Genomic DNA, 25,638 nt, shown 5'->3' on the forward strand with positions numbered 1-25,638 from the left:
TGTGATTAAGGTTTTCTGTCTTCATCTGCTTTTCACATTATATTTCTGTAACAAGAATCTTTTATATAGCAGAGTTTACTTTCTGTATTTTCTATTAGCTGCAGCTTGAACTACTACATGGGTTGCAGATTTACACATGTGGTTTTCATTACTTCATACCATTGAGAAAAAGTAATATTTGTTTGGGAATGTATGTTTTCCACAATTTCCATGGTAACATAACATGTTGAGCCTTTTTAATAATGCTCTTGTAGAACTACAAATTGTTTGAGGCATTCTATTCTTGGTATAGTTTAACTATTAAACTTGTCTGAGTATGTGCCCCTCATAATGAGCTTTTACAAATTTGAGGGCTGAGAATCCAAACAAAGCAATTAATAAATAAAGCAATATTTACTATCATTTGCATACAACACAGACTTTTGTGTGGAATAAGTATCACAAATATCTGGATGCATATTTTGTAGTGCTCGTTACTATTATTCATTTTATTATTATTTTATATTAGAAGACCATTAAATGTGTTGGCTGTATAAAGTACATACATAGTACTCTAAGTTATTATTTTGGAAAACCTAAACATTATGTTTTTTTTTAGTTATCCTGTTGATTGTGATATAATGTGTTATATATATAAAATAGTTAAGTGGGGAAAATTCTCATGCATAACTTGAGCTTTATATTGTGTATTATTTAAATGTAAATTTGTATGCCACATTAACATTTAAGAATTTATGACTATGTACACTTAAAATATTAAACTATCTTCCTGTCACCTTTTTCTCCATTTACTTCAGAATACTCTGATTAAAATAGACACAAGTAAAGTAAAAAAGTGAGACAGTATATTCTATCTTGGAAGATCATTTAGGGGACATTTATCTTTTAAAGCAGGGGTCCCCAAACTTTTTACACAGGGGGCCAGTTCACTGTCCCTCAGACTGTTGGAGGGCCGGACTATAAAAAAACTATGAACAAATCCCTATGCACGCTGCACATATCTTATTTTAAAGTAAAAAAACAAAACGGGAACAAATACAATATTTAAAATAAAGAACAAGTAAATTTAAATCAACAAACTGACCAATATTTCAATGGGAACTATGGGTTTGCTTTTGGCTAATGAGATGGTCAATGTGCTCCTCTCAATGACCACCAATGAAAGAGGTGCTTCTTCCAGAAGTGCGGCGGGGGCCGGATAAATGGCCTCAGGGGGCCGCATGCGGCCCGTGGGCCGTAGTTTGGGGACCCCTGTTTTAAAGGATATCTACCTGTATAGTAATTTTATGTGCCTCAAAACTGAGATGCACTACCATTTTTATTAATAAGCCCACACAGTAGTCTGTTCTTTAGCAGTCATGAGAAGGAAGAAACAGACTGAGACTATAGGGAATGTGACTATACTTTGCCTCCTTTATTTGTTCAATAGAGATTATGAACCATGGCCCACTCAAAGGCATGGTCCTCTTTTATCAGGCCGTCTGATATTTTTTTGTTGATAGCTACTGAGCACAAAATATTATCAAATATCATGATTGAAGCCAAGAAAAGTATCCATTTTTCCCCCAGTAATATTTGTTTATCCTCTATAAAATATTTTCACCTTGGAATAGAAACATTGGAAATAATAGGATTGTGAAGAAAATTACTCATATCTATATCCAGAAATAATCATATTTAACATCTACATATATTTATTTTCAATTTCCCTTCTTTGCATTTCCCACTTCCATTCCCAGTATTTGAATATTTATGTATGTGTATGTGTATCTATGTATCTTGGTCATTTTCTTACTGAAAGTTTTGCTTTACCATTTTTAATAAAATTATTAGGTTTCACAGTAAATTAAAGGTTTCCCAGTTTCAGCTGATTTTCTTTAATGGTTTTGTGTGTGTGTGTGTGTGTGTGTGTGTGTGTGTGTGTGTGTGAAACAAATAGAGGGAGAGATAGGACAGACAGGAAGGTATAGAGATGAGAAATATCAATTCTTCGTTGTGACACCTTAGTTCCTTAGTTGTTAACATTATATGTGCCTTGACTGGGGAGCTCCAGCCAAGCTAGTGACCCCTTGCTTAAGCCAGCGACTTTGGGTTTCAAGCCAATGACCATGGGGTTATGTCTGTGATCCCACGCTCAAACCGGCAACCTTACGCTCAAGGTGGTGAGCCCATATTCAAGCCAGATGAGCCCATGCTCAAGCCAGTGAGCTTGGGGTTTTAAACCTGGGTCTTCTGTGTCCAGGCCTATGCTCTACCCACTGTGCCACTGCCTGGTCAGATTTTAATGGTATTTACTGAACTGCAATACTGTTATTGCATTTTTGCTAAAATTGGTTATTTGATTTTGCCATAAAGAATGAGAAACAACTGCCTGACTGGTGGTGGCACAGTGGATAGAGCATTGATCTGGGACCCTGAAATCCCAGGTTCTAAATCCATGTTTGCCAGTTTGAGCACGGGCTCATCTGACCTAAGTGCAGGTTCATGAGCTTAAGTGTGGGGTCACTGGCTTGAGTGTGGGATCATAGACATGATAGCAAGGTCACTGGCTTGAACCCAAGGGTTGCTGGGTTGAGCAATGGATCACTGGCTTGGCTGGAGACCCCGTCAAGGCAGAGATGAGAAGCAATTAATGAACAAATAAAGTGCTGCAACTACAAGTTGATGTTCCCTCATCTCTTTCCCTTCCTGTCTCTCACTCTCACTTCTCAAAAACAAACAAACAAACAAAAAGAGAAACAAGTGACTTCCCATCAAGATGGTGGAAGTCAAGACCTGACTCAGGACTTCTGGCTCTCAACCAATGATAATACCATCTTATATATTTATTGCATTAATAAATCATATAGAGCTGTACCAACAAATTTTAAAATTTTTACTCAGGAAAAGAAATGAGAAACAACTGATTGACTGATTGTAGTTATAATGTGGCATATAAAGGATATTGATTTTTAAAAAATAAAATCTGCTTATTTATATACATCAAAGTATACTCACCCATTTTAATTTCTAGGGAGTCATTTAATCTCAAAAATAATAGCAATAGCCTTAGTAATACTTTTTGAGATTTTTATAAATGTTTATTGTTTTGCATTTATTTAGTTCCTACCTTATAAGTTTATGACTGTGCTAGAATTCTATTTCATGGGTTAATGAACTAAATAGTGATACTTTTCTAGTCATAGTAGTGGTAATAATAGCAACAGATGAGTAATAGGCACTCAATAAATATTTGAGAATGAATTAATGAATTCTGGATATTCTGAATCTAGCGGGAAAAATGAGAATATTAGAATTGCTCTAGGAAAAAAAGTGGTAGAAGTTGGTTCACTTGGTAAAATGATTTACCAATAATTGTTGTTACTAATATTTTAAAACTAATTGATTATATAAAGATTATTACTATTATTAATGGTTTTAGAATATTTTAGCTAATAATAGCAATGCTTAAATTTCAGAATAGTATACAGTATGAACACCACTTTGTTTTAAACAGGATTTAACTTGCATGTAAAATTCCAAAATGTAAAATAACAACACCTTACAAAGCCTTTGCTAAAGAAACCATAGTATCTGTCAGATGGTTTTATTTATTTATTTTTATGAAAACAGGTAAAATCTAACATTCTTTTAAGGTATTGCTATACATATGTCTTAATCCCAGTTTAAGGAAAGGAATTGTCACGTTCAGAATGTATCTAGCTTTGAGTCAGATGATTGGAGAACTGAGAAAATGGGGATTGTTTTGGAATCTTCTAAAATTTCAAAGAGCTTGTTTTTTTAAAAACAAACAAACTGGTCTAGGATTATCTTGTAAGTAGATGGATGCTACTTCAGACTGGTTGTGATATATGCATTTTTTTCCCTTTTGTTGTTGTCAATAGAAAAGATTGATCTCTGGGCTGGTGAACATAATATCTGTCCCAGTCAGAAAAGGAGAGAGGAGATTAGCAGAGCCATTGGTGGAGAATGATATCTGTCAAAAGAAACACTTGGAGAGCACTGAGTTTAGTAATAGGTGACTGCCGGAAAAAAGGGAACTTTGAATATTGTCAAGGTAAGAAACAGATAAATATTTTGATTTTGCAATTTACTTACATACCAAAAATCAATCTGTTATTTTTTTTCTCAATAAATTATAATTGTGAAGATTTTCTTTTTATTATTTCTTCTAGTGCCTCTTGATAAAGAGTTTGTATTATATATTTAAATTTGTTTTTGAAATTTTGGGGTCGGGGTTTGGTTGGGGATCAATCAACCTAGCTGAGAGTCCTTGTTTAATAGCTTTGGGTCTGAAGATATCAAATGATCAAGTACCAATATTTTTTCACCCTCTTCTTGCCGTGCTCCTTGCCATGGTTCATAATGCATCTGTTATAAGCTGAGCAATACTTGGAGTTAAAAAGTAAAAGCTATGCCATGATTTCTGTGTTTATTGTAACTAGAGATGGTGTTTTCTGAAACAGTTTGTTGACGGAAGAGGAAATAAGTGCTTTTTAATTTATTATTTCTTATTGATTTGGATTTTTTTAAAAAAAACTTTTAGCTGAATGTAACTTCTTAAGCAGAATTCATGTCAGAAGGCCCATTAAAAAACAAAAAGGAATGATATTTAACTTTAGTAACACAGCAAATATAAACTAAGAGTTGCCATTTGGCAAAAGACTTTTAAAAGTCTGCAACATTAAGACTATACTTTCAGGGATCTCCTATAGTACATTAAAGTCTGCAACATTTATACAGACAGCCCTGCATTATGAATTTCAGAGTGTTGATGTGACCTATAGTCAGCTCTGTTTCAGGTTTAGTGGACTTATGCAGAGGCACCATTGAATAAAGATAAACTCCCAAGAAAAAACTGCGAGTTAACACAAATGTTGTGTGCTACTAGTTGGCACTCTGGTGATTGGGAAGCGATTTTGGGAATAAATTTTTAAAGCTCTATGACTGCCAGCCTAAATATGTGAAAAGAAGGGTAGCAAAATATGTATTTACCATTTGTGCCCAGTGTTCTGGAAACATCATTGCTGGTATCCACCTCTCAATATCTACTCTTGCGGTTCCTACAGATACTTACTGGCTTGTTCTTAAAGTTCATAAGAAAGTGTTGGCAAATGAGGGTTTTTGTTTTTTTTTAAAGACCAGAAAACGTGAAATGATTTCTTGTATAATTATAGACTCCTTTCAGGTAGCCTAAATCATGATTTAGTTCCTATGACTGTATTTTTCTTCCTTTCCTTCCTCTTCATATAATCATGTTCTACTGTAATTAGAGACAAATTCAAAAAAAGAAGGCAAGAAATTAAGTTGTAGTAAGTAGTTGAAACATTTCTTAGCTCTGCTTCTTTCTTCTTACCTTAAAAATTAATTTTTGAGCCTGACCTGTGGTGGTGCAGTGGATAAAGTGTCGACCTGGAAATGCTGAGGTTGCCGGTTCAAAACCCTGGGCTTGCCTGGTCAAGGCACATATGGGAGTTGATGCTTCCAGCTCCTCCCCCCTTCTCTCTCTCTCTCTCTCTCTCTCTGTCTCTCCCTCTTCTCTCTAAAAAATGAATAAATAAATAAATAAATTAAAATTAGAAAAATTAATTTTTGAGAACTCAAATCTTGATTCATGAGATTTCTGAAACTCAACAAGGTAATCTTATTATAAAATAAACTAATTATAATAACAACCATCACACCACCATCCTGCTTTAGAATTGTTTTCTTGTCATCTTCCATCAGATAAAGTGCTTCTTTTAAAAGAGGACATAACTTTCACTTTCTGTCTTACATATCCCTATGGGGGTTCTTATTATTATGGTAAAATATCTAAGGTATAAATTACAAATTGAAAAGAATATTGTATTTAAAAGCGAGCATGGATTACAGATGTGTAGAGTCATGGTCTTTATTCACCCCGTCTCATTACTTTCATATTCTCTTCTAGTCATGTGGTATGAATATATCTAGCCTGCTGGCAGTGAACCATTGTAGTGTGGAAGATCCATATTGAAAGCAAAACTTCATGGCCAAGACATAAGTTTTACAACAGCCTAACGCCAGTTATTTGTCATAATATGCACACACCAAATCCCCAGCATCATGTATCAGAAACACTATGTTGAGTTTCTTCTCTTTCCCTCTTTCCTATACGTATATAAGCATACATTCTCAAAAAGATGTGTGCATGCACACACACATGCACAAATATATATAATTTATAACTGTTTGATTTCTTTATTTTCTTATGTGACATTGAAAAATTACTTCTATTTATTCTTCCTTTTTTCATATTAAAGGGTATATAGAAATACAGGGTTCAGACTCAAGTTGACCTAAGAAGTAGAAAACAAATCACATACTTTAAATTTGCAAACACCTGGAATCTATTGTGTTCCTGGGGTTATAATTTGGAAGCAGAAAAAGCAAAGAACTCTATGAAATTGAACAGTTCGGGCTGTGAGAATGGCCTGAAGTGGCACCAGAGAGTCTGTGTGGAGAGTTTGAAGTCAGGTGGAAGTTACCAGGAGATAGGCCTGCTTCTTGTGGGAAGCCAGAGGGGAAAATAATGCCTAGGGGACAGCCACTAGCTTAGGTGGAAGCTGATAAAGACAAAACTCTAGTTATTTACTACCAGTGTTTTAAATCATACCCAAAACATGCACAGTGCTTGGTATTCCAGAATGAGGTTTGAAGCTGTTCTGTCTTAATGAGTGCCATTGTGAGGAGTGGGTAGATTTGAGACAGCTTAGGGTGGCATCCAGCCTAAGAAACTCGATTCTATAAACCACTAAGGAAAATGTTGTGAAGAGTACAAAGATGCAAGGGTAATAGCAGGGGAGGCAGTTATAACAGAGGCAACTTGTAAAGTGGTTTTTATGTTCTCATGAGATGGGATATTTGCATAATACCAATTTATAGAAATGTATATGTTTCAGAAGCCACATCTGTATTCTTTAAAAAGGGTGAATTTTAAAAAAAAGGTATTTTAGATGATGTGCTTATTCAAATATTGTTATCTTTATTAGGAAAAGAGGAAAGTTATTTTCTCAAGAAATGCTGTGGTGTTTTGAGAGCATCTGCGTTTTTCTTTCTTTCTTTTCTTTCTTTCTTTTTTTCTTTTTTTTTTTTTTTTACTTTTCCTTGGTCATATTTGAGGAGTCTGATAGCATTAATGGGCCTTACCCCACATGGAGCTTTGAGCTTATTGTAGCACTGCGCACTGATCCCAGGTCAGTGTGATGCGTGAAATCAATTTATTTGAATCTCTTTGCCTCTATAGGAATTTGGCAGCATGCCAGTTGTTTTCATTTAATGTTCTTTGTGTTGAACACAGACAAGCAGACATGCTTTTGTATTCCTTTCTCTTTTAGTTTCTGTCTCTTTCAGCCAATATTTTACTCTATGGATTTTAAGATGAAGGAAGAATATATTTATATGATTCTCATCATTATTTAATATCTATATTTATGTATGCATATATAATATATGTAATATACATAAATATATAAATATACCATTTTATTAATCTTTTAAAGGATATATTTTACATTTCTGAGTTTTAATGGTGACTTTCTTTGTACAAATATAGTATTTTAGAGTTTTGTTTAAATAAGATTTTTGGAGAAACATTATAAAACAGATCATAGGTAGCATTTGCTTACCATAATGCCCATTATCAAAACTAAAAAATAACAATATTAATGACACAATACGAGTGTTTAATTTGTGAACTGGACTATCAAAATCATTTATTTTTGGGAAATATTTTTGATTTTGAAGATTTGCACTTTAATCAAGCACATGCTAAAGAAAAAATGATTATTATTTCGGTATATTTTCTTTGTATAATTCATCTTGATTAAGATACCAATGTCTTACATAGATTTGTTACATATGAATTTTTATGAAGTTCTTGCTATTAGGGTAATTTTCTTGCTTTTTAAAATTTGGAAGGTAATGGCAGAGAGCAACATTGTGGTTTTTTATTACAAATGGATACATACCTTTTTAGGATGTTTTGGTTGGGAGGATTTGTTTCTGGGTCAGATTTAGAAAGAGGTGGAGAAGGAAATGAGAGACAGAATGAGGAGAACATTCTGCTTGATGCTCCAGGCAGTTCTTGTGGAAGTTGATATGCAGAAGCATGGAGCTGCAGCTTTGGGAATCAGGCTCATATCCAGCAGTCTACTTCCTTGTTTAATTACCTGAAGAGCAAAACAGTCAGCTTGAGAGTGTGAAAACCCAGTATCTCTCATAACTGCCCAGCGCGCTGACATCCTGCAAGGTGAGCCATGTCTGTCCACCAGCATCAGGTTGGCTCCCACCCTGGGTTCCTTTCTTGCTGGAGGCATTGCGTAGAAGAGGGTTTGGTCAGGAATTTGAGGTTTCTGCCAGTGCTGTGATCCTGCTTTCTCCTTCTGGACCACTCTGATAGATACTTTTTATTTCAAATGGATCAAAAAAATTTGGCCCTTTTATTTTATACTCTGGCCTTGCTATAAAACAACATCTTTGTTTTTAAATTTTTTCCCATTGATAGAGAGATAGAAAGGATGAAAGAGAGAGAAAGAGAAGCATCAACTAACTGTTTTATTTAGTTGTTCCATTTACTTGTGCATTCATTGGTTGCTTTTGAATGTGCCCTGACTGGGGATCAAACCTCAGTTCACTGGGAAAAGGCTCTGTCCACTTAGCAACCTGACCAGGGTCATGAAACAATATCTTTATGACCAGCAACATACTTTAACCAGTGGAAGACTGGCATTGGTTAGTGGGTTTTTATTTTCCTAATACTTGTTCTATAATACCCTACATGTGCTGCTTTTTTTGGGTCAGACTCACTAGTAAGTAGTTCTAGTAATTGAGGATGAAACCAGTAATTTAGAGGTTGTTTTTATGAGGAAGTTTTGGGAAATTAATATGTTCTTAAAAATAGAATAGTCCATCTTTAAACAAAAGTAACAGAACTTTTAAGGTTGGGTTTATTTTCTTTCGTTAGAATTTGAATATGGACTTGGACATTAGCTGGGTGAAGGGACTCACTGTTTCATGAAAGTGGGGGTGGTAAAATGTAATATTTGGAAAGCAATGTGTCACCAGTTTGAGGGTGGTATAGGATAAACATTTTGAGGAATGCTTGGAGTTGGAGCCATTTGGGAGATTCCCAGAGAATAATCAATATGTTATCTTACCAAGAGGAAATTCAGCATGTTCTTTATCCACAGTGTGGCCTGATTAAAAGTTCGAACTGTGGATGAGGGAGCATGGGTGGTAAGGTGGTTCTGATAGGTTTCCTGCAAAAGGAAGGAAAAGCATGATGACATGTCCCGTGATATGGTTATTATACCTACTTCATTTGGATTCTGTAATGCAGACTTAAGGCCATTTACCCTTTAGATACATATATCTGTGTCTCATTAATGTTATTAGGAAGTATGGGCATGTAACGAGAGCAGTATGTATCTTTTCGTGGGCATGAGCACAGATCCAGGCGATTGATTCCACTCTTTACATAGAATAAAGGAACTGGACTTTCCAAGGAAGAGTTTCATGGAAATATGCTAAAACTTTCTGTACTGTATTTATGAAGGTAATGTCAGTATTTTCTGTATTTGTATACAACTCCAGCGCAAAGAATATAAACGTTTATGTAATTGGATTAGCTCGGTGTGTTGTGCTGGACCTGGCATCTCCGTGATCTAAGTAGCTCTGCTGTAAGTGTTATGCGTATCCTTAGGCATGTGCATGTTTATCTATGTATCGGCCTGCTGCATTTCTTTCAATATATTTCTTTTTTCAACATCAGTATAAATATGAAAAATAATTATATAAATATATCTTAAACCACAGGCAACATACCTAACTGGTATCCTGCACTGACAGAGTCTGACTTTTTCCGTTTCAAGCTCTTATTTTTTCTAGTTCTCATTAACTAGAGCTTTCTTAAATGCAAGCAATATTAGCGTCATTTGTAGCATTAAGACTTGGCAGCAGAGAGTGTATGATGTGAGAAAAATTTGGAGGACTTGAAAAGTGAATGGAGAGAGTTATGGCTTGCAGGTGGCATCAGGAATTAAAGAAGAAAATATGAACAAGAATGTGGAGTTGGTGCCTTGTGTTGATTGGGCTGAATAAGTATGGAGTGCAATGGCAAGGAAAAATTAGATCTGTGGGAGAAATAGTGGGAGGAACTGAATTACTTTATAAAAGAGAAAGAAATTTTTTTTTTTTTAGTAATTGCAGAATTATGGCAGTTTACCAGAAGGAATGTAAACAGGACATTTTGATACAACGTAAAAGAAGTCACACTATTCCAAGACTTTAATAAGATTTAGGTAAGAATAATTTTAATAAGTCAGAGTGAGAATTGAAGTTTTCACCCAGAATTAGAAAACTGAGTTGAGATTTATAGGTTTTAACAACTGTTTGGTACATTTCAGAATATACAGCATTAAATTCTGTTCAGCCTCTTCTTGTTGGGTAGGGAGGATGGGGCATGTGTGATGAAACTGAGGAGGGTGCAAATGAAACATTAATTTAAAAACTTACATTGCTATAAAAGAAAATATCTTGTATTGGGAATTATTTGAACAAATAAAGCATTCATTTTGGAATGAAATTTTATAATGGAATGAATCCATGGTAGCTAAAAACCATTTTTGAGTAAGTTTGAATTTGTTTATAAATGTGGCAAATTAGTATGTGTGCATAGATTTTTTTCCTAATTTGCAATGTGGAGAGATAGAAGTAGAGAGCTTATTAGAGATAAAAGTCCTGTGAGAAAAAAGAATATAATGACAGAATTCTGGGATTTTCATTTTATTGCTGTGTATTTGCTCCACCTGGTGGATTTTGTTGAAAGTGTTTTAATTCATTTTAATGAAACGTGTACCCTCAATTTATAGGAAAATGAATCTTTTATATTTTGTTGATGTGTAAGATAATTTAATTCCTACTGAGGTCTAAACATTTATATGTCTTTGTTCAGATTTTTCAGTGACTAAATTGATAGTTTTTCTAGTTCAAACTGTAACATGCTCATTTGGGAAATAGAGAAAAAATTAAAAAAGGAAACATAATTTATAATTTCACCACCCAGAACCGTTGCATTATTTTTAATAATAGATGTTATCAGAACAGGACCATTTTACATTTACATTTATTTAAAGATGTATGGAATGTTAAATGTTATTCCAAAGTGTGATGGTTATTTTTTTAATTATTTGGGGACAACTGCTACTCTTAAAATTCCTAGGTTCCAAACAAACAAACAAACAAACAAAAACAGTGTTTGGCTAGAACTGGTTTTATTAATCTCTATGTCCTTAGAAGGCAGTAGAATGTGATTAAAGATACCTCATCCATGCACAGGACTGTTTATAGGGGTGATGAGATTGGTTTTCCATGGGCTTACACAAATTGCTTTCTTTGGAAATCTTAAGGATTCAGTTGTGCTTTGATCAACTTATTGTCTTCCATGGGTTATTATTTTTTCCTTTAGACTGGAACAACTCTGTAACAGAAGGTGAAGTTTTGAAAACAGTGTCTTCATATGCAAGGGATTTGGAGACCTTTTTATTGTCTTTAAAATTGTCATTCATAGTCCTCATTAGCGTTTATTGTTGCAAGCCTACAAGCAGAAAATGTGAAATTGGTATGTCATGAATAGCCCCAACAGACTTCTTGAGCCCCTCCCATTCTGTCAGCAGTGTGGTGTGGGCTAGGCTTCAAGGGAAAGCTGTCCAGATGGCTGCCTGCACAGAGCAGAGCTGCAGGTTTTGTCTCTGGTGCTGAGAGGAGGGAAAGTTCAGTGGAGCATACACCATCACCCTTGCTTTTTAACAAAACTGACTCACCATTAGTCAGGATCGAGAGGTAGTGACATTGAAACAAAGATTTTCTATTAGGGTTACAGCCCCCGTCAGATGAATAAGGGATGGGTAGTTAGGGTGTCTTCTCTATTATCTGAGTGATTTTTATAGTTCTTAAAAAGTATGAGGTAACTATAAATGACAACTTATTTGCAGATTCACATATAAGTGTATACTTAAGTTGTTTTTATGTGAAAATGATTTTATTTGAAGAGACAGTTAATATAGCTAGTGCTCAGCCTTGTAGATTACTAAAGAAGTGTTATACTTTTAAATTTTGTAAATAATTGAACCCCTCGCTGGTGCCTATGGAGTAATCTATTTTTAATAATATTAATATATCTGAAGTTTGCATTTAAATCACAAAACATTCAACCAGTGCAAGTGTTAAATTTATTATAATGTTCCAGTTTTTTTAAAAATGTTAGGTATTAAAAATCAAAAGTTGGTGGAAAAGAACTACAATATATTGTGATATTTTAAAGGCATTGGCTCTGTCAGAAACAAGTGACAATAATTTAAATATATCTAGATTTTTGTTTATTTCTAGCATGTGATATTTTATCTTGAGATTTTCTTTTTCACAAATACACACAAATGCACCCTGAATATTTAAATGTACTAATACATATCTTTTTAATCAAAGTAAATAGGTTTTTTTTTCTGTTTTATGAAGTAAAGAGAATATACTTCAACCAGAGTTAAGAATCAAATATATTGCTTGAAATAATGTAACATTTTATTCTGTTCACATTGAAAATAGAAAAAAATATAGGGAATGGATTTTCAGTTTGGAAAATCATTATTAGTATTTAAAAATATGTTATGATTGTAACCCTCAAATTACAGTTCAGAGCACATTATTATACACTTTAACTGATGAAGATACAAAAATCAAAGTGACCTAAGTCATCGAGCTTGACATGTCATAGGTGAAAGAGAAGGGGTTGTGACTTCTAGCTCTCAACCTGCCACTTGCCCTGGTAGATTAGGGTTTCTTGACAAACCGTCCAGTATGTTTTCTATTGGATACTGTGTTGTATGGTGCTTTTGTCATTAGTTTGCAGATGATCCAAGCCGTGAAGATTTTCTGCTTCTGTGCTGTTTAGTATAGTGACTTATTAAGACAAGCTTTCTCTATCCAGCATGTTTTCTTTTCTGTATTTCATTTTATTGCTAGCGCTTAGGCCCTTTTGAACAACCCCAAATAACCCTTTGACACCATAATGTATATATGTCCTTCACATTTTTAAAATGGCAATTATGCCTCTGTTCTTTGCCATTTAAGCTAAGTTCTTGTGAGCTCTTCTGTTGTCTGGTTCAAAGTTGAGGAGGTGCAAATTCTTGCTAATCATTTCCCCCAAAGGCAGTATTTGAGAGAAGCCCTGTGAATATGTCTAGTTGTTTACAACAGATGTTATAGAAAGGAGACTCAATGACACATATCCCCTTACCTTTATGAAATACTACAATTAACTTTTTAACTTAGTTTTTCCCTATCTTTTTGGTTTCTTTGTGGTTGGCTGTATCTTATGTTGTAGCCTAACTAAAACATTAAATCATTTGTTTTCCTTGTAGACACAATATAATTGGATTTATCTTTGCCAGGAGACAATCTAGTATGGCTTTTATTTAATACTGTTTCAGATGTCTTTCGATGGCAGAAACAGATTAATGTACATTTTTATTAAGTATTGTATCTATTTAATTGACTGTCAAAGTGATGAGAAGTTAGGAGACCATCTAAAAGAGAGGTTCATCTCTCCTAGTCCAATAGCTCACAAGTTAGGTAGGTTTGCCCTGTCAGTGGGATGCCTTTAGAAAACACTAATAGCTTCCAGCTGGGTGGAAAATCAAAACCTTTGGGGTCTGACAAAACTAGCAGATTTGAATTTGAAAGCAGAGCTAATGCCTCCATTTTATTTTTTACCACTCGCCCATAAAACATTATTTTCCAATATGTCAGCCTCATTTGGTGGCCAGTGGTCTGAAATTGAAAGTGGAACAAGCAAGTAGAGAAATCTGGACATTAGTGAGTCCGCCCTTTTAAGCTGGTGTGCCACTTTGTGGAAGAGCCTCCTCTAAGAGCAGGGGGGTCTTAATAGCCATTCATCAATGCTCGTTGGCTGGTCATTGAGTGCTTTCTCATTCAGTTTATCAAGTCTTGCACATAAAAAGTCAGAATAAGCCTTATTCAGTTTTGTTAAAGGCAACTAGGAATAAAATGCTCCACTTGAACCCATTTTGCCCTTGTTTTTTCACTTTGTTAATGCAGCCCTGCTTAAATGAGTGCCTTTATTGGGTCAGTTAGAATATATGAAACTATTAATTCTCTTGTATTGAATAGCTGGTGGCAGGCCAGAGCAGATGGGGTAGGAAAGTATTTGGTTGGGTGTATTGCTTTCAATTAGGATCAATGAGGTTTCAGCTCCTTTGAATTAACTCACTTAATACCCACTGTGTGAAGTCATAGCCTGCTAGAAGCAGAGAGGAAAGTTGAGAAGACCTGCAGAAAACCTTTAATTCACATTCTCCCTTCACTGGTATAGAGAGCTTTCATTAACTGCAGATGATTTTAGTAGACTGCTAGACCCTATTGGTAAGTCAGGTTTTGAACAACAAAAAAATCTGTATGATACACCTTGTCTGTTTTGGAAACAAATTGAAAAAAAAAACCTTGGATTAATACAATACCATAATGCTTTTTTAGAGAAAGATGTAAATTTATTGTCAAAAACAAATTTATATATTTTTCGAAAAGCCTGACATTCTGTTGTTGATTAAACTTACTGATTTGGAAAGTGATTATTTAGATGACTCTCTTTAACGAATTGCCTTAAAAATGCTCTGTGTTCTTAATTAAAAGGCATGCCTTAACTGACATGGCTCTCCAGAGGAAGTATTGTTCAGCAGTATGTTTTTTGTGATTGTTTTGAACATATTTAATTTCAGAAAAATGTTTTCCAATGGTGATACCACTCAGTAGTGTGTGTACTGAAGAAAACTTTCGCAATATGTATTCTTTTTTTCATTCACCTACATAAATGCATTCATCATATTATTGATTGTTTATTTTTGTTATATAATTTGAATGTTAGAGATCTTGGCTCCTATACTTTTTTTATTTTTGTTAAAAGGAAAGTTATTTTTGTCTATGTAACTGTATAGAACTGTGTATCCAGGTTTCCATGTTCAAGGAGAACTGCCAAATAGGGTCGCTGCTTTACTTGCCTCCATGGATTAAAGAGCAAGAGGAAGAAACTGGTTCCTTGCGAAAATGCTGAACCAGTCTCAGATGCACACACATTCAGTTAGGCCCTTTCTACAATCAGACTTCTAGGTGAGAATCCTCAGGGATCCGGGTTTTGTTGACGTGAATCAATTTAAAGTGGCAATTACTGTAGTCAGATAACAGCTTAAAAAGCTTTTTTATGCATAGAAAAGATACATAATCACACGGCATATGGAAGTTCAATTTTCTGAGCTATGGTTTAGCGACTTGCAGTGTACCGATATTAAGACCTAGTTTTAAAACCGGTTATCATCCAGTTTTCTTAAAGTGTAATGCATTTTTGTCATACGATTTTCTGTATCAGAAGTGATTCACCGTACATATTGATGAAAGGTTGGATTTCCCATTGTGAAAATGTTTTCTTTCTAATGTAGGTAAAGTATTAAAAAAAATCATTTGAGTGGCTTTAAAAAATACTCTCTTTAAAAATGAAAATATACAGATTTAGGATGCTGGATGCCATAAAGGCCTTTATTACAGGACTTAATTGATTATCACTCTCATGCCTGCTATAAAGCTTTCTATCATAAGAATGTTTGAGCTTGGTGCTTAACTATACTGAAATCCATTACACAGAACCTCATTACAAGTGACATCTAACTAAGATGAACAAAAAGATTGGCCCCATAAATAGGGTGCAGTATACTATTAGTGACAGAACAGAGTAATCATTATGAATTATAGTCATTTTACAAGTTGTCTCTAACAATGATGGATTTTTGAGGGGGCTTACTAGATGAAGCAGTTTTTCTAGGGTACAATATTTGGGGGCTGTAAAAGTTCTTATTGATTGACACTGTTTACTAAAGATGATTTATTTTTAGGTTTGGCAGGTTGTGTGTGTGTGTGTGTAGGTGGGTGTGCTTTGAAACAGGTGGTGTGCACTCCTGTGGAGGAGTGTAGGAAGGGAGAGTAGGTAGAAGTCAGAGTCACTGCCTGTATTTTCAGATGGGATTTTATTATTTCTTTGAGGCAGCAAGTATAGGAAAATCTGTCTGACAAAGGCTACAGGCATATGGAAAGTATAGAATAAGCAAAGGAAGGCTGTGAAGGGATGGAAAGAGTTAAAAGGGGATGCTCCTGTCTGTCATCTTCCTTGAACTTACAGGGTTGTCAGAAGCTCCTCAGTAGGATTGTTTTTGTTTTTATAGTGAATTGAACATACATTGCAAAGGTAAAACCGGAGACATCATCTGTCTTATCATGTGCCTGTGTTGTTGTTAAAAGAAATACATACAGACCTAGGAAAGATTGGCAAGTGTTAAAGTGAGGAAGAGTTTTAGAGGAGAACAGTCTTTTCCTTCTGCCTGGCATTTCTGTGTCTAGAGAAGGCATGCAAGGCAGACAGGCGTATGTTTCTCCTATGAGGCAGGGATGTTTTACAAAGGACTAAAGAGGGACTGCTGAGAGGAAAATAGCCAGCGTTAGATAAAGCACTGTAACAAAGGTTTGTAGTTTTATATATCATGGTGTCCATTAAAGCTTAATAAGAAAGAGTCCATTGAACTGGGTTGGGCATGTGTTATTTGTGGGAAGGATAAACATTTAAGGGTGTGCAAAAAATAAAAATCAAGAGGACGTGATTGTTCAGCGTTTGAAAAGGCGTTTTAGAATGAAGATGTTGTTTTCATTTCTCATGGATCTCTATGCAAGATAGAGGAAAGTAAGCTGAAAATGTTTGGAGCATTATCAGCACAGGGATCACAGGGGGTTAAAAAAGCCTGCTAGTAAAATAGAAGTGCCCTGTTTCTGCTTATAAAGTGTTCTATTTTACACATACTACTGAGAAGCTGACAAAAGGAATGATTCTGATACTTTGCTGAGTATGATAAACTGGCACAATATACAAAGTCTTATGAAAATGTTTATACTGTTTGGGATTTTCTGTTCAATACACAAGCTTTGAGATCTGTGCCTATGATTGTTTTTTAATATAATTTTTGATTATGAGAAGATGAAGGAAACCTTTTATTGTGAGCATTGGTAGGGGGTCAGGTCTACTTTTCATTCTTTTGGCAAAATAAGGGTTAATTTGTTAGTGGATGGGGGTGTTGAATGAATTATTCAGCATTTAGCTTATCATTCTGCTTTTTACTTTCTGTTCTTTGGTGCTCTGAAACTTCTGAGAGAGATAGAATGTTTAAGGGGAGGCCACGGTTCTGATACTTTACGCACACATCCCTGTCATTGTTCTGCCTGAAGAGCCAGGGCTGGGTTCAAGGCCACATGTGCTTCTGTCATCATCCACATTTCTGCTTCAAGTGCAACCCAGAGTGTCAGCTCTCCATCTGTCTCTGCCTGGCAGGCGCACGCGCCCAGCACCCTGCCTCGGGCTATGCCGCCCCAGCCCCTTCGGATGGCCCTCCTCTCTCTGCCGGTGCTCATTCCAGAACAGGAGGCATGAGCTCTGGTTGCGCTTGCTTTTAGGAGACAGTCACTTTCTGTGTGGACGCTGCATTCAAGAATGCCTGGTGAGTTAGCCCTGTTCACTTTCTCCCTCTGATTTTAACATGAAGAAAGCTTACTTTTTATTAGGCATGGACAATACCTTCTGCCCCACAATGTGCTGTACTTTCTGTGGGCAGGGGCTGGGGATGACAGAGGTGATACGTGGAAGGTGGCTTAAAGAGAGCTAGCTGTCAAGATAAATCCAAGGGTACAGAGCGTGGAGTCCTGCCTTTTAAAATTTGGGCGGTGTGTTTTAAAAGCTGAGGGGAAACTAGCCATGTATGTTTGCCAGAGCAATTTACTTGAGGGATTTAGCTCAAGTTAGAAGTATTGTTTCTGTTCCTGATTTCATGACTGTCATCTGTACCTTGTATCCTAGAAATTTCATCTGTGGAAAGAGTTTTCAGATTATGGCAGAGCCCTGGGATAAGGTCTCTTAAAAAGCTTTTTATATTAAAGAAAGCTTTGGAACTACAAATAATTCCAGTCCTGCCCTAAATCATAGTACTTAGATGTCGTAGGCAAATAATTGAAATCAGTTAATTAAAAATAACAAGTCTGCTGAATTACTGAAGCTGTTGCGGTTCTGGGAATTTAGTGTATGTCAATTTTCTCTGAAGAAATATTATCTTTGGAGCCTAGAGTGTTCCTGTCTGTGATTGCTGCTAGTGACGGCTCTGCTTATGGAGAAAGAAGCCTGGGAGAAGGAGCTTGATGAGGAAAGGATTATTTCTGCTATTCTCAAGAACTGTCTAGGTTACGCTGTGCCTACTTTGAGCAGTCTTTCTCCAGATGAAAAAGACAGGGCAGATAGAAATCCTCCAGCTGGCTGAATAGTGCAGATTATTTGGATAGGACAGACAGAAGAGGCTGTGCTTGGTCACAGAGTTTGTATACCTCACAGATGGTGTTTTGAAACATTATCTGCCAGTTTTCTGCAACCCCAGTTGTGTGTAGGTATTGCTGCTAGTTGTTTGAAGAATGTTTTTCCCTTTAGGATGTCTTGCAGTCCTCATCATTATTAATATATGTATGTACAGAAAGGATGCATTTGTGACAGAACTGCAGTTTTCAGTAGTTCAGTAAATGAGGATTGTATGTAGCTGAAATATGGGAGAAATCAATTTGCAAACGTCAATGATCACTGTGTTTAAAAGGTCATTTTAACTCTGAAGCTCTCATCTTTATATATATGCACACTGCACCTAAAAATGTAATGTGCATTGGGTGTGTGATATGGAAACATGAAAAAGTGCTTGTGTTTTTTTGTTTCACCATAATATTGTAGCAATTTCATCTGATTTTTATTATAATTTGATTCTTCTTTGTTTTTATGCTGTAAATAAATGTGTTAATTGATCTAATTTATCAGCATTTTGAAGAAATCTGTATTTTGTTTTGTAAAACAAAACCCGCAATAAAACAAAGACAGTTGTGAACGATAATAGGGCTAGGGATTAGTTAGGACCCTTGCTACTCCTAATTACATGATTTTAAAGTAACCTTTAAAGCATCTTTATTTGAAATGCATTGAAGTATATTAAAGTTTTACAATCATAGGTAAGTTTTGCTTTACTGTTGAGTTGTTAATATCTGACTGGTTCTGAAGCAGTAGCCTGAGGTGTGGGCAGTGTTTCTCTTTCTCTGTCTCTCTCTTCCCCTCTCTTTCATCAACTGTTTTAGAAAATCTTTTACTTGGATGCAGAGAGTATATTATTAACAGCTGTGACTATGAGCATGTGCCAGAGTGGAGATACTTGAGGAGATCTGACACTTGGCTATTTTTGACACCCATCTGTACTCGACTGTTAAATGGACTACTTCTTAATATATTTTTAGCATATTTTAGTTTATACATATGCACTTATATTACCGGACAGTTTTAACCATCTAGTGTGTATTTTATATTTTTAAATAAGACATTATGTGTAGAAGATGGAAAGGATGTATTTCAGGTAACCTGATAATGTCACTGTGTTGTAAAATTTGACTACATATTTATATAACACTGTTTATTATTATTATTATTATTATTATTATTATTGATCAGGTGTTAGAACTAGTTCCTGGTTATATTAAACTTGAATTAACAATTCTCATATCTCAGATATTTTTTATAAAAGTGGGTTTTTCTGGAAACAGATATGCTCAGACTGAATTTGTTCAAAGACATACTGATCTGGTAGGGTTGGCAGGTACAAAAGTCTTTAGTTTAAGGGCTCTAGAATGATTTGTTATAAAAAACATGCTTTAGCTGTTGATAGCATACTGTTAAAAAATGAACTATGAAAAGTCAAAGGAGGCCATACATGCTTTAAAGAAATAAATTAAACTATTTTTATGATTTAATTCAGTATAAGGAAATATCATTTTACTGCCTGTCACTTTGTAACAACTAGACCCTTGTGTTTAAAAGGAAAATGTTTTCTTATGAAAAGGCTGGGAGACCTTGGACATTATATTGTTTCAGGAGGAGATGACTCTATGCTTTCTGTAACATTTATATTTTTATCAATCTTTGTATAATATTATCAAAGAACATATGTTGACCTACAAAATGCTTTCCGGAATGTTTCCTTAAAAGGACAGTAAATGAGCACAGTCTGTGTAGTCCAGAAATAGTGCTGTTCTTTCAGAGGATGGCTAGTATTAGGTCAGACCACCCTTTCTCAATGGTCCTGCTCTCCAGATGTGCATGGAAGTTTTTTTTTAAGTTCAAGTTTCAAAAAAAAAATGGTTTGTTTTCAAAATCTGGTTTTACTTAAGACATCTCCATTCTGGAGTGCATTTCATAAATTGCCCACATATTTTTCTTAGCAGAGAACTTAACTGGCTGTAATTTTTAACACATGGCCACATCATGTGATATTTTCAAAACACTTACACATAGCTTTAAGAAGGTCCCTGCAGAAATGATCCATCCTCTCACAGCCGGCCTGTTATTTAACAGCATATCTGCATTTTCCATTTAGTAGAGCTATATATTATTAGCTTACATTTTTGGGTAGTAAAGCAGTGCATTGCTGATTGTAAAACATGGACTTTATTATCTGCTGAAAATTGACTTGGCATTTATAGCCACTGTGTACTAGACTGTTTTTCTGTTTTTAACATCAGTGCTTGCAAGCGATGATTTGTGTAAAAAACAGCAATGAAATTGCCATGGACAGACAATTGTTAGTGTCTCTAGTTACTGAACATTTGGATAATGCACCTGGTTTTTTTTTTTTTAAATAGATGCATCTAAATGCTCTTATACAAGAACAAAAACACAATAGTCCATTTACTGTCATTCTGTGTTTTAAACTGTGTGTTGGTTTGCCATTATGTTAGGTGAATTCTTCAAACAAGCTTCCTGCCAGTTATTAAAAGAAAACTATATAAACTGCAGATATCCAATTATAAATGTTGATTATATGGACATTACTCCTTTGTTGCAGACATTTAGATTTTCCATCTTTTCTTTAAACTCTGGCACCCTTTCTTTAAATTTTAAAATTATTTTCTGTTAATATTTCAGAGTACTTGATCTTTTAGTTCTATATTTTAAATAATACTGGGAAACTTTCACAGGCCTCTTCCTGTGTAGTTAATGATGTATTGAAAAGGGTGTTTAATCTTTTGGGGAGGATGATAATTTGGTAAGTTTTTATAAGACAACTAGTTTATCTTTCTTTCTTAGAGTAAATATTCACTTAGTGGGCATTATAAAGTATAGAAATATTTATTATCTCATCACCACTGATATCTGATGGTTGCAAATAATATGTAATTATAATCTAGTATTCTGAACAGCCTTCTGAATCATCAGAGGAACAAATACATTTTAGAGCTGGAAGATTTATTTTGAAAATGCCTTCAATTTACAGATGTTGAAACTGAAGTTTGTAGAGGTTAAGCAACTTGCTTAGGAAGTTTATTAAAGTGAGAAGTTCCTCTCAGTTCACATTCTTTACCATGCCTTGTCTAAATCTCATATACATATTAAGTCAGATTACCATGTTAGGATCAGTCTAACTTTGTTGCCTTTTATATTTTGCTCTGGATTGCTTTTACTGTATGTTTTCATACCTCCTCCTCCAGGACTGCAGAGCTATCTAGGAGAAAATTCTATAACAGTAGTCACTTGGTTTGTGGCAAAGGTGTGCCATCAAATTTATCTTATAATTGTTTGGAAATTAGAAAACTTGAGTGTGATTAATTACCAGAGTGTTAAGCAGATTAAAGAATGTGAGGCTATGACAACTGAAAGGTTACTGTAATAAGGAAATTCAGGTACTGAAGTCGACATCTGTAAGGTTGCTGAAAATGTTCCAGGTACAAGATAGCTATGATTCAGTCAATCCCTCAAGGCCCTCAAGGAGTTCTGAATTCTAGTGCTTGGGCAGAGAAGTGAACAGTAATTATTATTATATAGAGTAGTATGAGTCTGAGCCTGGAAACAGGTAAAGGAACCCAGGGATGAGGAGTACCTAACTGAATTAGGAGTCAAGGACTGAGGAGAAAGAGTGGATGATGAGTCAACCTAGTATTTCTTAGAAAGCCTTGCTTGTCTCCTGCTTGCTCCAGATTGAAGCTCCATTAATGTAACAACATTTTTAGTTTGTTGTTCTTATACTGAGGGCAAGACATTCATTTTGTTTATTAAATTTTCATTTGTGTGGCAGTGGGTATTTCTTAAGAGCAATGTGTATAGTGCGGTTATTTGGTGACATAAGTCATTAACTGAAATGAGTCATAACTTGAGTACCACAGAATTTAATACCTGACCAAGAAGCAGGTTTATCTGGCTGGCTTTCTCAAACAGCTGTTTGTATTAATTGATATTAATGTAAATGTACTTCCTGAGAATGTCTAGCCTAATTATGTTTTTCAACACAGAGTTCCAAAGGAACAAGGAGATCGTCTTCATCTCAAAGGGAATATATACTTGTCATCTCTGAACAGATATTATAGTAAGATTAGCCATTTATTGGAAGACTGTATATGCCAGGCCCTGAGCTAGGTACCATATATACTTTCTAATTCTCACTGCAGCTCTGCAAATGGTTTCTGTGATCATGTTATCTATTTGAATCCTGAAAGTCAGATAAGCATTTTGCCCCAACACCCATAGGTATAGTTAAATGACAGAGATGGGATTCGCTGGTTTGTCTCTTAATTTTGGATTCCTTTTTTTTTTCTTCCTTTTTGAGGAGGGGTATGTTATGGCTTGATTAGAGGATATTTTACAATGGAAGCCAGCTAGATAGAAACATTCAAAGGACAATATTTGAATGTGAAGTACAGTAGCACAGAAGGTAGAGTTCTCTTTACTGAAAAATTAAAATGTGAAAGCATTAGCCTTAATCATCAAGAATGATCTTGGATGAAACCATTTAGGGTGACAGATATTTCTCTGTGTATTCCTACTTCTCTTGAATGAGTTCAATGGGAGTAATAAGCATCAGGAGCTAATGTCATTATTTTGAAAAGCCAAATGGAAATGATAAAGTTACTCCTGATAAAGCTGTGTGGGTTAACTAAAACATCACCTTTTTAGGCTTTTGGAATGTGGTAATCCTGGCTGTCTTTTGTTGATGAGAAGCTCAGATGGATGATTTTCTATGTTTTGGATTAGTAGGAACTCAAAAGGCAAATGATATATTTAACACATTAGCAGACAAATCATTAAACGTTGTGTGATTAAAAAAAAAATCAGTTCCCTTGGTAGAGAGAGTACTGGGTACCCATGGTTTGGCCCTGGGAGGTTCTAGGCATGCAAACCTAGTATTTCCAAAAGATCAGCATGCTGTAGGAAAACAGATACCTTTCTTCACCATACCCTTTCCCGTTCAAAAAAAGCAATTGACTTTTAAAATTGCGGGATGCTTTCTTTATAAGGACACCCCCTTAACCCCCCTTAAAAGAACAGCCCAAGTGCCTAACAGATTAGTGGATAAAGAGGCTATAGTATATATATAATGAAATACTACATGGCCTTAAAAAAGAAGGAAATCTTAACCTTTTGCCACAGCATGGATGGATCTGGAGATCATTATGCTAAGTGAATAAGCCAGTCAGAGAAAGACAAGTACCATATAATTTCCCTCATATATGTAATCTAATGAATAAAATGAACTAACAAGCAAAGTAGAGACAGACTCATACATAGAGAGCAGACTGACAACTGTTGGGGGAGGGGATTAGGGGGTTGGATGAAGGAGGTGAAGAGCTAGAGCAAAAAAAGAAAAAGAAGAACCCATGGACATGGACAACAGTGAGGTGATTGCCAGGAGTGGAGGAGTTGGAGGAGGGTATGTGGGCATAAATAGTAATGGGCGAGGACTTGTCTTGGGGGCTTGGTGGACACAGAGATGTGTTGTAGAATTGGGCACCTGAAACCTGTATAATTATGTTAACTGGTGTCACCCTAGTAAATTCGATTAAAAAAGAAAGATTTCACTTTTGTTTTCACATTCCCCTTTTAAAGACTACATGGTAAATGTAACTGTAAAAAGGCTCACTTTATTAGAGGGATTCATTTAATTCTGTGTGGTTTGTTAACATCATACAGTGTTTGATGCTCATGCAAGACAATAATTTTCAAAGTACTGATGAGAACATGATACTATAAAGGGTTTGGACTTAAGAGCTATGTAATTAAATAAGCAGAATTGTTCTTTGGAAAGAAGGGATATTAGATGGTGTCTTTATCATGTGTTTATGGTTTTAACAAGAGTTAAAAAGTTTGACAAAACAAATAAAATTTTTAATAATCTGGGATGATTTTAATGGGGTGCTAAGTTATTTGGAACTTTGAGAAAGACCATTGCTGTGTCTCTGATCATATTATTACTTTACATTTGAACTTTACATTATTTAACTTCATTGCTTTCCACAGGACTTGTTTGCTTTAATGATTCTCAGGTTATTGGAAAGAAACTATATGATAAAATGTGAGGATCTTGTGACAACAATTTATATAATCTTACATTGGAGATGCTTACCCTTTGTTCTGACAAGGAAATAACTGAAATGAAGAAAGGCCATCTCACGCTTTCTCTGTGAGATGGGCATTATTTCCTCTTTATTATGATTATATCTGAACTTATATACTAGGCCCTGTGGGAACACTTCAGCTGAAAGGATTGTTAATATTTTTTCTTCCTTTCTGTTCTAGCATTAGTTGTATTTGTGTAGCCTAGAGACAGAAAAATAATAAAGGAACCAAAATGAAGATGTTTGTCTTAGAAAGCACTTTATTTTTTCTAGATTTTATTCTTTTTTTTTTTTTAATTTTTTTTTTTTTTTGTATTTTTCCAAAGCTGGAAACGGGGAGAGACAGTCAGACAGACTCCCGCATGCGCCCGACCGGGATCCACCTGGCACGCCCACCAGGGGCGACGCTCTGCCCACCAGGGGGTGATGCTCTGCCCACCAGGGGGCGATACTCTGCCCCTCCGGGGCGTCGCTCTGCCGTGACCAGAGCCACTCTAACGCCTGGGACAGAGGCCAAGGAGCCATCCCCAGCACCCAGGCCATCTTTGCTCCAATGGAGCCTTGGCTGCGGGAGGGGAAGAGAGTAACAGAGAGGAAGGAGGGGGTGGTGGAGAAGCAAATGGGCGCTTCTCCTATGTGCCCTGGCCGGGAATCGAACCCGGGCCCCCCGCACGCCAGGCCGACGCTCGACCGCTGAGCCAACCGGCCAGGGCCTAGATTTTATTCTTAATCATTGGTTTAAAAAATATAAAGTAACAAATCAGAAGCAAAACCCAACTTCTCTTATATACCAGTGTTTGCTTGCTGAACATGATATAGTCCCTTATCTTCTTCTCCAGTTTAGTAAATGTAGTTGTGATCAGGTTTTCAAAATGTTTTTTATTTTATATTTTTAAAAGTTTTTCTAAAGAACTTAGCTGAAGGGAAGAGTTACCTTTTATTTAACTATTTAACTATTTGCTACATAGAGGAATGTCTTTCTGTTTGTTTTCATTTTTGTCTACATTTTACTCATATATATATATATATATATGGAAAACATTTGGTACTGTATCATTG

At 35.5% G+C, this 25,638-nt stretch overlaps 1 protein-coding gene across 8 annotated transcripts in view; it reads left to right on the forward strand.

The window, feature by feature from the left end:
• The window catches only part of RUNX1T1 (RUNX1 partner transcriptional co-repressor 1), a 195,269-nt gene that overhangs the window by 25,993 nt on the left and 143,638 nt on the right, over positions 1–25,638 (forward strand). For 4 of the 8 annotated variants that reach the window (XM_066266087.1, XM_066266080.1, XM_066266081.1 and 1 more), the window contains one exon: positions 3,885–4,057. The exons of 3 other annotated variants lie outside the window; for them this stretch is intronic. In XM_066266087.1, the coding sequence (XP_066122184.1) occupies positions 3,970–4,057 (88 nt within the window). In that variant the 5' untranslated portion in view covers positions 3,885–3,969. Of the gene's footprint in view, positions 1–3,884; positions 4,058–17,466; positions 17,622–25,638 lie in introns of those variants that run through there. One more of the 8 variants, XM_066266084.1, reaches the window with a different exon arrangement.

The sequence above is a fragment of the Saccopteryx bilineata genome, chromosome 3, assembly GCF_036850765.1.
Source record: "Saccopteryx bilineata isolate mSacBil1 chromosome 3, mSacBil1_pri_phased_curated, whole genome shotgun sequence".
NCBI lineage: Eukaryota > Metazoa > Chordata > Mammalia > Chiroptera > Emballonuridae > Saccopteryx > Saccopteryx bilineata.